The following is a 12,343-nucleotide window of genomic DNA, read 5'->3' on the forward strand; positions in this document are numbered from 1 at the left end:
AAAACCCAGCTTCGAGACCCTCTTCTGGGTGTTCGTCCTTGGGAAACCCCCCTCACCTCTGAGGGCTCTCTGGGGAGAACAGAGTGACAAAGAAATCAATCTCCTAGTGCCTGTTTTGATTGGTAGACAGTCGCTTGTTATGAGAGGTATTTGAATCAGAGGAGCAAAAGGGATCTCCCAGAGGCTGAGCCTGGAATCACAAGTCTGTGCTGGGTTCTCAGAGTTGACTCACTTTTCTCCTCTCTGATCTGGCTGCCGTGTGGACATGTCTTGGAGGTGGCGGGGTCCTTCCAGTTGGGGTGGGCGGAGCCACCAGGGGGCGGAGCCTCCTCCATCTCTATATCTGTAGGCTCCTTGCCCCCAGCCGGGCAGCCTCTGAGTTCCCAGCCTTTCCTTGCCACAATGATCAGATCCTGGCTGTGTTTGCCGCTGCTCCTCCTGGGGGCCTTGCTCCTGGGGCAGCCGGCATGGGGGGCAGAAGAAGAGGAATTGCAGCAGCCAGAATCAGAGGAAGAGTGGCACTGTTGTCGAGGAGCAGCACGGAAGCTCACATCGGAAGAAGAGTATGAGGAAAGGGCGAGTCACGACCAGCGTAGATTGAAAGATGATGAATCTCACTATCTCAGGGATTACTTCAAGGAAATGATTACAGATTACTTTAATGCGCAGAACCCCAGACATTTCTATAAGCTATACGAGGATGCAGAATTAAAAATCAAGGTAAGAGAAACAGGTGCCTGGGAAGCCCCAGGGAGGGGAGATGCTCTTTTTTCTCACACACCCCCCCACAAAAAAAAGGTTGTCCAGATTAAAATACACGCCTATGTTCTACATATCTGGGCAGGCTTGCCTAAGCAAAAAAATGCTTTTATCATGCGCCAAAAAGAATGCAGCAAAGGCGCCTCCCTGAGATAAATAGGCAGGGAGTTCCAGAGTGTAAGTGCTGCCACTCTGAAATATCAATTTCTTACAGATGGGGAATGAGCACTATGTGGCACCAACTGAAGCAGCCAAGCGGGCACGTATGGGGTAAGGCGATCTCGCCAGTAAACTGACCCCAGTCACACCATCAACAGTAGAAAAATCAGCAATCAGTGCGAATATCTGAGCACAGGTGTCATCGTGACAGGGCTCAACTCCTGCCAGCGATCATGCTCACTAACTGCAACTTCTTGATCAAGTGGGAGAGAAGCCGCACATAGAGTGTGTTGCAGTAGTCCAGTCTTGAAGTCACCAGTGCATGAACTATTGTCAGGCTTTCCTTGTCCAGAAATGGTTGTAACTGGTCCACAGTCACAGATGGTAAAAGGCACTTCCAGCCACTGAGGCTACCAAAAGAAAATAAAAAGTTTTTTTATATGCCAGCACAGCAGCAAGGATGGTAATTGCAACCAATTGGGAAACATCAAAGGTACCAACAAAGGAGGATTGGATTTCTAAATTTAGTGAATATTTGTTAATGGCAGCAGCAGTAAGAAATCAATCAAAACAAAAATTGGAAAACGAATGGAAATGCTATGAGGATTATATGAAGAAACATTACTCAAAAGATGACATGCTAACACGCTTAGAATAAGAGATATGAAGGAAAATAAAAATAAATTGAATTAGAAATAAATTGAATATAAAATTCTACAGAAAACACAATGCACAAATGGTAACAAAGATACAACAGAAGTCGGAAAAGCGACGGGGGGGGGAAGTTGGGGGGGAGGGAAAGGGGAAAGGGTGACGGGAAATTGAGATGGGGAAAATGATGCAATGAATTGAAATGTACTTTTCTTTTCCTGTTACCTTCTTTATTCTTTATTTTTGTTGTTGGAGATATTGCAGAAATGGAATTGCAATGAATGTATTGATGGTATAAATTACAATAAAAGTCATTTAATTTACTGAGGCTGCCTTCAGCTGGGAATACAGCCGATCTGACTTTTGTATGTTCTGGGGTTCATGGGGGTTCCCTTCGGCTGCAGATGTTGCTGAATACCCAGAATCGCTGACCATTAGCAGTGCTGGCTACTGAACCCGCTGGTGTCCAAAAACATCTGGAGGGCCACAGATATTCCCCGCTCCTCTTTTTGATTCCTTGGCAGGCCTTTCTCTAGTCCTGATGCACCCACCCTGCCTTTGTCTCCTCCCTCTGCTTGCTCAGAAATACCAATTAACTAAAAAAGAAAAACATGGAAAGGTTGTAGCATTTGGGACGTGCAGCAAGAGGTGACATGACAGAACTCCTGGCATGGAGAAAGTGGGAATTTTTTTCTCCCTCTCTTATAACTAGAACAGGTATCCCCAAACTTTGGCCCTCCAGATGTTTTGGACTACAATTCCCATCTTCCCCGACCACTGGTCCTGTTAGCTAGGGATCATGGGAGTTGTAGGCCAAAACATCTGGAGGGCCGCAGTTTGGGGATGCCTGAACTAGAACTTGGGGGCATCCAATGAAACTGGATATTGGGAGATTCAGGAGGGATAAAAGGAAGCTGTTCTTCACACGGTGCATAGTGAAACTATGGAACTCCCTTGGATGGCTTTAAAAGACTGGACAAATTCATGGAGGAGGAGAAGGCTATTGATGGCTACTAGCCACAATGGCTATGTGCCAGAGGCAGCAACTGCTTCTGAATACCAGTTATTGGAAACTGCAAGAGGGGAGAGCATAGCTATGGTGGCTAGGAGCCACTGATAACTCTCTCCGCTGTGACTGTGTCTAATCCTCCTTTAAAGCCATCCAAGTTGGCAGCAATCATTGGCTCCTGCAGGAGTGAGTTCTGTAGCTGAACCATGCCCTGCATGGAAGAACTTTCTTTTATACCAGCAGGTGCTGTCTTATCATGGTGTCACTGTGAACCAGTGCTTTAATCACTCTAACACATTTATATTCTCTCAGAGAATTTGTGTGTTTTTTATGATACAGTAATAAAAAAGCCAGCACTCTGTTGCCTTTCCAATCACTATTTTAGCAATGGGTTTACTTATTCCTGCCCCCTACAACTTGTCATAACAAACTAAGTTTTAGAAATAAATTTACAGGCATTTAGAGTGATTTAAATAAAATAAAATAAAATTATCACTTTTGTGCAAATGAAACATACCAGATGTTAGTTAATTGGATAGAAGATAGAAATAGATAGATAGATAGATGATAGATAGATAGATAGATAGATAGATAGATGATAGATAGATGATAGATAGATGATAGATAGATAGATAGATAGTCCAATAGACCCAATTCTGTGGAAAGGGAACTGCAATTTCATGGGTGGGCTTAATAATGGAGAACCGTGATCGGGCAGCTCCAGGAGTCATCGTCTGTCTCACCCCCCCCCCCTGCCATCTGAGAACATCCAGTGAGATTTTTGTTTTGTTGTTCTAGACTGCAACCTTCAGCTTTTAGTTTTCTCTTCATAGGATTCGAGGGACAAAAATCTCTCTTGCCTCTACCCACTAGGCTGATGGGCCACAGAGGAACAGGCCCAAGAACTGGGGGTGGGATGGTGAGGGGGGAAGGCCTTCCTTGCTCTCAGTTTCCAAAAGGGAAGGGCCTCTTGAGGGGACCGCGCCTAAGAACCTACATCTTCTGACCTGGCTCCATAAGCCACAGGTTGAAAGGTGAAGGCTGTTGTTAGGAGCTGGGTGAGACAACATTGGGGCAAAAGAAAAGCTTTGCATATGCTTTGAGGAGTGCTTCCTTGCTTATGTGTGGTGAGAGCCAGTATGGTGTAGTGGTTAAGAGTGGTAGACTCATAATCTGGTGAACCGGGTTCGCTTCCCCACTCCTCCACATGCAGCTGCTTGGTGACCTTGGGCTAGTCACACTTCTCTGAAGTCTCTCAGCCCCACTCACCTCACAGAGTGTTTGTTGTGGGGGAGGAAGGGAAAGGAGATCGTTAACCGCTTTGAGACTCCTTAGGGTAGTGATAAAGCGGGATATCAAATTCAAACTCTTCTTCTTCTTCTTCTTCTTCTTCTTCTTCTTCTTCTTCTTCTTCTTCTTCTTCTTCTTCTTCTTCATGTTCTGAGGCTTGGGCCCTCACCTTCGAAGCAGCCACTGGGATTTGGTTGAAGCCCTGGCTCAATGCAACATTTCACACTGAGAATGGAAGGCTTGAAATGTCTCTCCTTCTTGACTTCCAGGATGCCCCAGGGTTCATAACTGAATTCACAGTGTATATGGTGAAGACCAATTGCACGAGGGATGATGAGGAGCTTCTTGGCCAGCCGCCACGCCGCCGCATCAGGAATTATGGCCTCATGAGTGATGAGGAGTCGTCAGAAGATCTGTCAGTCTGCCATCCTCTGTCTGGTGAACACGAGGAGGTGAGAGAACAACCAGTATTGTTCTGCATTTCTTTTTCTTTTCTGCCGAATAATTTTTATTAATTTTCCAAATTTTTAACAAATCAGTGCTAAATTACATCAAATTTAATGCAATTTTTCCAATGACTTCCCACTCTTCTTCGTTGACGTGTTATTGCATATTTATTTCCAATTCACATTCCATTCCTTATATTTAACCTTAAATTCCACATTTTAAAATTTAATTTCTCCCCTCTTTCCCCCTTTCCCCCAGCTGTCTGTTTATCAATTCTGGCTTGTATGTTTTCTTATTCCCTTAAAAAACAAAACAACAACAAATGAGGTTACCCAACCCCTTGCCTCCCCACCTTAAACCATTACTTGTTGTTTCTGTATTATTTCTTTCTCTTCATCTTGCTTGTGTGTAAAATCTGGATCTATCCTTCCCACCGTTGTTCCCCTTTGGCCATATCCATTCCCTCTCCAGATTGCACTGTTGTATAAGTTCCCATTTCTACCACAGCGTCTCCACTCCACCATCCATGGTTTTCAAACCCAACCATCTGGCAAGCTCAAAACAGGAAGCATTCTCCTACAAACAATGCCAGTGAAAACAGCCCACAAAGCCAGGGGAGGTGGACCATAATTCCTTGCAAACACAGTCTGTTTCCCTGTTCTATGTTTCATTGAAGCTATCTGGAGACTTTGACTCGATTTTGGCCAGATGCACTCTGTATATTCAAAGCGTATTTGACTGTATTGAAAGTGCACAACTCCCCCCCCCCCCAAGAGTCCCGGGAACTGTAGTTCATTAAGGGTGCTGGAAATGGGTGCCCCTGTAAAAAGGAAACTACAATTCCCATAATTCTCTGGGGAAGAGAGTGGATAGAGGGGAAAAAAGGTTCTCTCCCTCTCTTCTAACACTAGAATTCACAGACATCCCATGAAGCTGAATGTTGAAAGATTTGGGACAGACAGAGGAAAACACTTGTTAAACTGGGGGGCTCCCTCCCACATTAGTCTTGATGATGGCCATTAATTTGGAAGGCTTTAAAAGACGAATTCGTGGAGGAACAGGCTGTCAGTGGCTACTAGCCACAATGGTTATGCTCTGCCAAAGGGCAGCGTATTCCCCCAGGGGCCAAATGGATGTCTCTTCTCGGAAGCTGACAAGGAAGGAAGACCTGAGCAACACAGCACAGTCCCCACTTATGATTCCCAGCAGCCGATGTTCAGAGGAGGGAGAACAGCCATGGTAGCTAATGGCTAACAAGCTGGGATGAGGCTTCTTCATCAGGTTTTGGAGTTCCCAGAGACCCTTATTTTTTCTGCCTCTGCAGGCAGTTGATTGCCAGGAAAGCTCAGCAGCAAAGAGTCACACATCAGCTATGATTCAGGACCTTGGACAGGTCCAAGAGGCCTGGCTAAGGGAAGCACAATAAAGATATTAACCTCTGCAGGCAGTAGTAGAGCCTGCTGAATCAGGCCAGTGGTCTGCCTCGTCCAGCATCCAGTTCTCACAGAGGCCAACCAGATTCCCCAAATGGAAACCCACAAGCAAGACATGAGCAAATTCCAGCAGCTGGCACAGTGTACCTCCGGTTGTGGACAGGATCTGTGCCGGAGGTCCAGCCGCATCCCAAATTTTCCGCAACCGGAGGTGCCACTTCTGTGCATGCACGCAGCACAAGAAAAGACTTCTGCGCATGCACGAGCAGCAAAACCCGGAAATATACTTCTGGGTTTGCCGCTTTCGCAACCCGAAGTTTACGTTACCCGAGAGTAACGTAAGCCAAGGGTCTACTGTATTCAGAAGCATTGCTGCCCTGGCACCATAGAGACAGAGCATGGGCATTCTGGCTAGCAGCTATCAGTAGCTTTTTCCTCCATGGAACCAGCTGAAGCCTTATATAGGCTGAAATGGTCCGACATGTGGCAGGCTTCCCCTCCCCCCCCAATGTTGTTTTTGGTTTTAAAATATTACATTCATTGCATTTTTTATCCCAATTTTTCCTCCAAGCAGCTCAAAGTAGCATACATGGTTCTCCTGCTCTTCAGTTTATCCTCACAACAACCCTGCGAGGAAGGTTAGGCTGAGATTTTTGAAAATCTGAGGCTGGAAACTCCCCCAAAGCACCTCTTCCTGGTGGTTAAAAAAAAACCAACCCTCTGCTTAATACTGAATTATAACTGACCAAATGGAGCCCAGCTCCCTGGGCCTAATGTTATGGCAGGTCCATGTCTGCTTTATTGATTTGACGATTTGTTGAGAGGGTTAAGGACTCTTGAGAGAATGCTGGAGAATGCTGTTCTCCACTCCCTCTGATTCCTGGGACTCGGCCAGCCCTTTCTCTGCTGGTCGAGCATTCACACTGCTGGGTTTGTTTTGTCTGTTTGCTTTTTGCAATTCTTCAACGTATATAAGCTGGAACACTTCTTTTAAAAAACAGAGTACATATTTCCCGAGTGCCAAATGCTGCACCCAGAATCCCTGCCTGTGTTTGTTGTGTGTAGTCATTAATCATAGAGTGGAAGAGTTCGAAGGGTCCCCCCAAAGGTCATGTAGCCCAACTCCCTGCAATGCAGAAATCCCAAGGGAGCCCAAATCGACACAACCCTTTCTAGCATGTTCTCAGGGAGAGCCCCAAGGCTTGTCTTGAAGAGAAGAGTGGAGGTGCAAGCATACCTCGGTTTAAGTACGCTTTGGTTTGAGTACCTTCAGTTTAAGTACTCCGCGGGCCCGTCTGGAACGGATTAATCCACTATCTATTACTTTCAATGGGAAAGTTCACTTCAGGTTAAATATGCTTCAGTTTAAGTACTCCGCAGACCATCTGGAATGGATTAATCCACTTTCCATTACTTTCAATGGGAAAGTTCACTTCAGGTTAAGTACGCTTCAGGTTAAGTACAGACTTCCGGAACCAATTGCGTACTTAAACTGAGGTACCATTGTATATTGAAATGAGTAAAAACAGGCCCTGCTGGACTGTCTAACACAGGCATCCCCAAACTGTGGCCCTCCAGATGTTTTGGCCTACAACTCCCATGATCCCTAGCTAACAAGACCGGTGGTCGGGAGAGATGGGAATTATAGTCCAAAACATCTGGAGGGCCGAAGTTTGGGGGTGCCTGGTCTAACATCTCTCTTCCTTTGGTTTCTGCCTTATTCTCCTTCTGCTTTCAGATCCAGAAATGCACGTTTTCATTGTATATGGGTGGACGAGGCAGACACCAGATCGTCGATCATCGCTGCAGAGAAGTGGAAATTGTTGAAGAAAGTGAAGATTGAAGCCCATGCCTCCTTTCCAGACACTGCCGCCAGCCAGACACCCCCACACACACACATTTGGTCCACTCCTTTCCTTCCACGGCTGCAACATAATCACTTAGAATCTGAATCCAGCGCGGTCCCCTCCTCCCTGTAGACACTCTGATAGATCTCCCCACCCCCCACCTCTGTTTTCCATTGTTCTGAAATAGGATAATAAAATTAACTTGCACAAGCATTGCCATGTGACTTGACAGCTCAGTCTGTTCGTCCAATTTAAACACCTGTGTCTTCATGGAACCGTAGAGTTGGAAGGGATGCCCCCCCCCCAAGAGTCATCTAGTCCAACCCCCTACAATCACAGCTAAAAACGCTCCCTTCATGATAGCTAGGAGCCCAGGCTCACAATCAGCAGAATCAGTGTGGAGAAATTGGACCGTTGAATATTTCCCTCTCTAAAAGGAAGGAAGCTGATGAGGGCGGCGGCGGGGGGGGGACCCTCCTCAAATCTACCTCCATGACACGATAGATTTCATATGTGCAAGGGGCTGGCTGTTGGCACAGGGGACTATTCCAAGGCATGACCACAGGGTGGGATGCTAAAGTGGTACAGTCCCAACATGGTGAAATATTCTGCCAAAGGTGTCACAAGTGGAGCAGCCTGGCTCTGCCACAAGGGCAGCTGTGGAAGTTCTTCCGGTGCCCTGTTTTTGACATTGACCAGACCTGGACCCGGTGGATGAACTGAAAGTCATCATAATGGTGTAGCTGAAGGGAGGAAAGGGAAGCTGGGGGAGATGCAAAAGGGCATAAGAAAATCCTGCTGGATCAGGCCAAAGGGGGCACACCTAGTGCAGCAGCCTGTTCTCACAGGGGCCAAGCCGTTGCCCCAAAGGGACACAAGCAGGACTTTCGCTGCAACTGGGGTGGGGAAAGCAAGCATCCACTGTAGGGAGGATTCTGGTTTTGTCCACAGTCTGGAGTGAATGTGCCCATCACGTTCACACACAGACACCAACCCCATGCACCGCCCAGAACGTGGATTTGTGGATGAAGCTGAGTAACTGGCAAACTGGCCTACGCAGGATCTGTTCTGTACTTACAAGGTTGGCTGAGGGCTGCCTCTTTTTTCACATTTTACAGCTGCTTAGAGAAGCTGTTATCTCCCTCGTGGGTGAACAACAACAACAACAACAACAACAACAACAACAACAACAACAACAACATACTGCTGTTTTATAATGTGCAGCCCCTTCCTAGGAAATTGTACAGAGAAAAGAAGGGCTGTCTGATGGCTGTATCAGGGCAGGGGGCAGCCATCTTGATCTCTCACAATCTCCCTCATATCCTTACAAGGACATTGGACAGGGGCAGCCATCTTGTTCCCCATGCAGTTTCCCAGGGCGGGCAGCATGTTATGACCTGCAGCCACTTCCTGGGAGCATCTTAAAATAGCTTCCTCCACCCCATGTGCCAACGGAGAAATATTAACTGCTTTGAAGCAGCTGTGAAAGGAGGGAGGAAGGAAGGAAGGAGTATACAGTGGTACCTCGGTTTATGAACACAATTGGTTCCAGAAGTCTGTTCATAAACTGAAGTGTTCATAAACTGAAGCAAACTTTCCCATTGAAAGTAATGGAAAGTGGATTAATCCGTTCCAGACGGGTCCGCGGCGTTCGTAAACCGAAAATTCATAAACCAAGGTGGAAATCAGACCACACGATGTTCAAAGAACCATAGACTCATAGAATTGTAGAGTTGGAAGGGAGCCATCATCTGAAACATATGCCAGCGACCTCACTTTATTTTTCTGATATGCATATCAGGAGAGTCACGTTGCCCATCAATGCCATGGGTGGTCTGAATAGGAACATTGCGCAAAGTGCAAAATATTTACACAGAATTTGGCACACAGCAAGCCCGTGGGTCTCTCCCTCAAATAGAATGGAAGTTGCAAGAAGATTGCAACAGGTTTGCCCTTTTAAAACCAGCTTATCTAGCCGTTATCTCACCTTACTGGCAATCTGTGGTTACGCCTGTTAGAACATATTTGCACGACTTTATTTACTTATTGTTTATCTCACACCTTTTCGTCTAAAGATCTCCAGGTGAGTTGCGTGATTCTCCCCCTCCTCATTTAATCTCCACGACAACAACCCTGCAAGTAGGTTAGGCTGAGAGAAAGTGACTGGCCCAAGGTGAGTTTCATGGTTGAGAGTTGGTGGGGATTCGAAATGAAGTTTCCCGCACTTTCCCCAAGCCCCACAGAGAGATGAAATCAGGTGGAGGATGAAAGGTGAGGTCCAGGTTACAGATTTGCCATCTCAGCGAAGCTGCCACCTGGTAAAGCTTCTTAATACATTAGCAGTCACCTTTTCAGGAGCTCACATGAAACCAAAAGGTGCCAATATTATTAGTTTATTGGGACATTAAAAAATAATAATCCAAAGCTGGCCCATCTCTCGAGATCACCTGAGCTCTCACCTGGCCCCTGAGATGTTTGCTAAGCAGGTACTTCTGCAGTATTGGAATGGCGCCCTGTACAAAGTCCTTGCCAACTAAAACCCTGGTAAACTGACCCTTTCAGAATGGAACCTTTCTATCAATTGTTTAAAAGTATATAAAAAACAACACTGTTATCACCAACTTCATTTCCATTCCGGTGCCTTGGATGTTGATGTTCTTCCATGGTCTTTTTAAAATAGCGCTTGACTCCCCCTGTGTTTTGTACTGTACTTAAGTGATGGCAGTTGCTGACCTTGGCAGGAGCTGTGTGGCCAGAGGCAGGGGACTGGGTGGGCCAGGGAGCTGGCAAGGAAGAGGACACAGCGTTGGGGGATGAAGCGAGGGGAGCAGAGGGGTAGGGTGAGTTGGGGGGAAAAACCCCTGGGATCAAAGCTTCCCTCATTGAGAGAGGTGAGGTTGCAGGGAACCAGACAGAGGGCCTTCTCGGTAGTGGCACCCACCCTGTGGAACGCCCTCCTACCAGATGTCAAGGCAATAAGCAATTATTTTACTTTTAGAAGACAACTGAAGGCGGCTCTGTTTAGGGAAGTTTTTAATGTTTGATGCTGTACTGGTTTTAATATTTGTTTGGAGGCCGCCTAGAGTGGGCGGGGTATAAATAATCAGTTATTATTAGTAGTATTATTATTCCAAGTAGCACCAGCTTCTGGGGACTAGCTGCGATTCCTTCATTGCAGGGGGTAGGACAAGACAACGCTTTGGAGCCTTTTTCACCTCTACAATTCTATTATTCTTTGCTAGCATTTCCCAGACTCTGGATGTGTGCACACAGCCGCCCTCTGGTTGGGGATGTTGTTGGACACTTCTGGCTTTCTATGTCCCCCCCCCCAAAAAAAATCTTACAGTTAATCTTAGTGGCTAAGACTGAGCCATCACTGCAAAACTCCAAGTTAGGCAGGCTGCTATTTTCTCCCTCCTCAACAGGATAACAATTCAAGCCGACCTCACAGGTTTATTGTAAGGCAAAGGCAGTTATTCAACCTTCCACCCTTCTCACCTTTGGTCAACTCTCCAGGGGCTGCATGCCAGCGTTGGGTGCAGTCAAAGGTGGGGGGGAGTACCCCCCGAACTCTATCACAGAGGGAACATTGCCCTCTCCAGCCAGTCGGCACAGATCCAGTAATGGGGAGCAGGGTGTCAGGGTTATCGCCTCCTCTCTGTTTATCAAATGATTGATCTGATGAGAGGAGAGGGGTGATTTGCAGCTCTGTCAGGGCTCTGTTCGCCCCGGTGTAGTAATTTGGAGCAGGGCCTTTTGGGTGGCGGCCCTGGTCTGTGGAAGAGCAACCCTTTCCAAGAAACAATCAAAAGCAATTTTGTTCTGATAGGCTTTCCCAGATTGATAAATGGGCCTTTACCACCAAAAAAAAAGGTAAAGGACCTTTGGACGGTTAAGTCCAGTCAAAGGGGACTATGAGGTTGCGGCGCTCATCTCGCTTTCAGGCCGAGGGAGCTGGCGTTTGTCCACAGACAGCTTTCCAGGCCATGTGGCCAGCAGGACTAAACCACGTCTGGCGCAACGGAACACCGTAGCGGAACCCGGACCGCGTGGAAACGCCGTTTACCTTCCCGCCGCAGCGGTGCCTATTTATCTATTTGCGTTGGTGTGCTTTCGAACTGCAGGAGCTGGGACAGTGGAATGGGAGCTCACTCACTCCATTGCGGGGATTCAAATTGCCACAAAGGTCTGCTTCGTTAGGGTTTTGTTTTCTTTCTGGGCAGTTCCCTAGATGAAAAGTATGGGAGGTTGCCTGCTTTTGATGGGATTGCACTCCCTCCGAAGGAGCAGGTAGACAGCTTGGGGGTGCTTTTGGATCCTTTGCTGTCGCTTGAGGTTCAGGTGGCCTTCCATCAGTTTCGACTGGTTGCCCTGCTGCGCCCCTACCTGGACAAGGGATAGCTTAACTTCTGTAATCTATTCTCTAGTAACCTCTAGGTTAGATTCAGTGCCAGATTTATGTATAAGTTAAACAAGCTATAGCTTAGGGCCCCACTCTCTTGGCGGCCCCCCCAAAAATTTAAAGGAAAAAAAACCTGGATGTACATTTCCAAAATATGAGATAAAGTATATATACTTCTTAATTGTATTTCAGTATTAATATACTTCTTCTTAATTGTATTTCAGTTCAACAATTATTTTGATAAAATACATTTTTTGTGTGCAAATGGCTTTAGATACCTATTAGATACCTCTAAACAATGCCTTATGAGGAACAGCTTAGGGAGCTGGGTATGTTTAGCCTGGAG

The 12,343-nt window shown here is 46.6% G+C and overlaps 1 protein-coding gene across 1 annotated transcript; it reads left to right on the forward strand.

The window, feature by feature from the left end:
• Positions 1-402: 402 nt before the first annotated feature.
• On the forward strand, positions 403-7,605 carry LOC118076218 (uncharacterized). The gene is made up of 3 exons (XM_035098845.2): positions 403-720; positions 4,138-4,320; positions 7,487-7,605. Exons 1-3 carry the CDS (start codon positions 403-405, stop codon positions 7,589-7,591), a joined length of 606 nt encoding a protein of 201 aa, XP_034954736.1. The 3' UTR covers positions 7,592-7,605.
• The last annotated feature ends 4,738 nt before the right edge of the window (positions 7,606-12,343 follow it).

This window comes from Zootoca vivipara, chromosome 17 (genome assembly GCF_963506605.1).
Source record: "Zootoca vivipara chromosome 17, rZooViv1.1, whole genome shotgun sequence".
Lineage (NCBI taxonomy): Eukaryota > Metazoa > Chordata > Lepidosauria > Squamata > Lacertidae > Zootoca > Zootoca vivipara.

Bases quoted from the DNA above. Each gene is read 5' to 3' on its own strand.
- LOC118076218 (XM_035098845.2), top strand. From the start codon at position 403: ATGATCAGATCCTGGCTGTGTTTGCCGCTGCTCCTCCTGGGGGCCTTG. The intron at 721-4,137 runs GTAAGAGAAACA...CTTGACTTCCAG, and splicing joins ATGCAGAATTAAAAATCAAG to GATGCCCCAGGGTTCATAAC. The intron at 4,321-7,486 runs GTGAGAGAACAA...TTCTGCTTTCAG, and splicing joins TGTCTGGTGAACACGAGGAG to ATCCAGAAATGCACGTTTTC.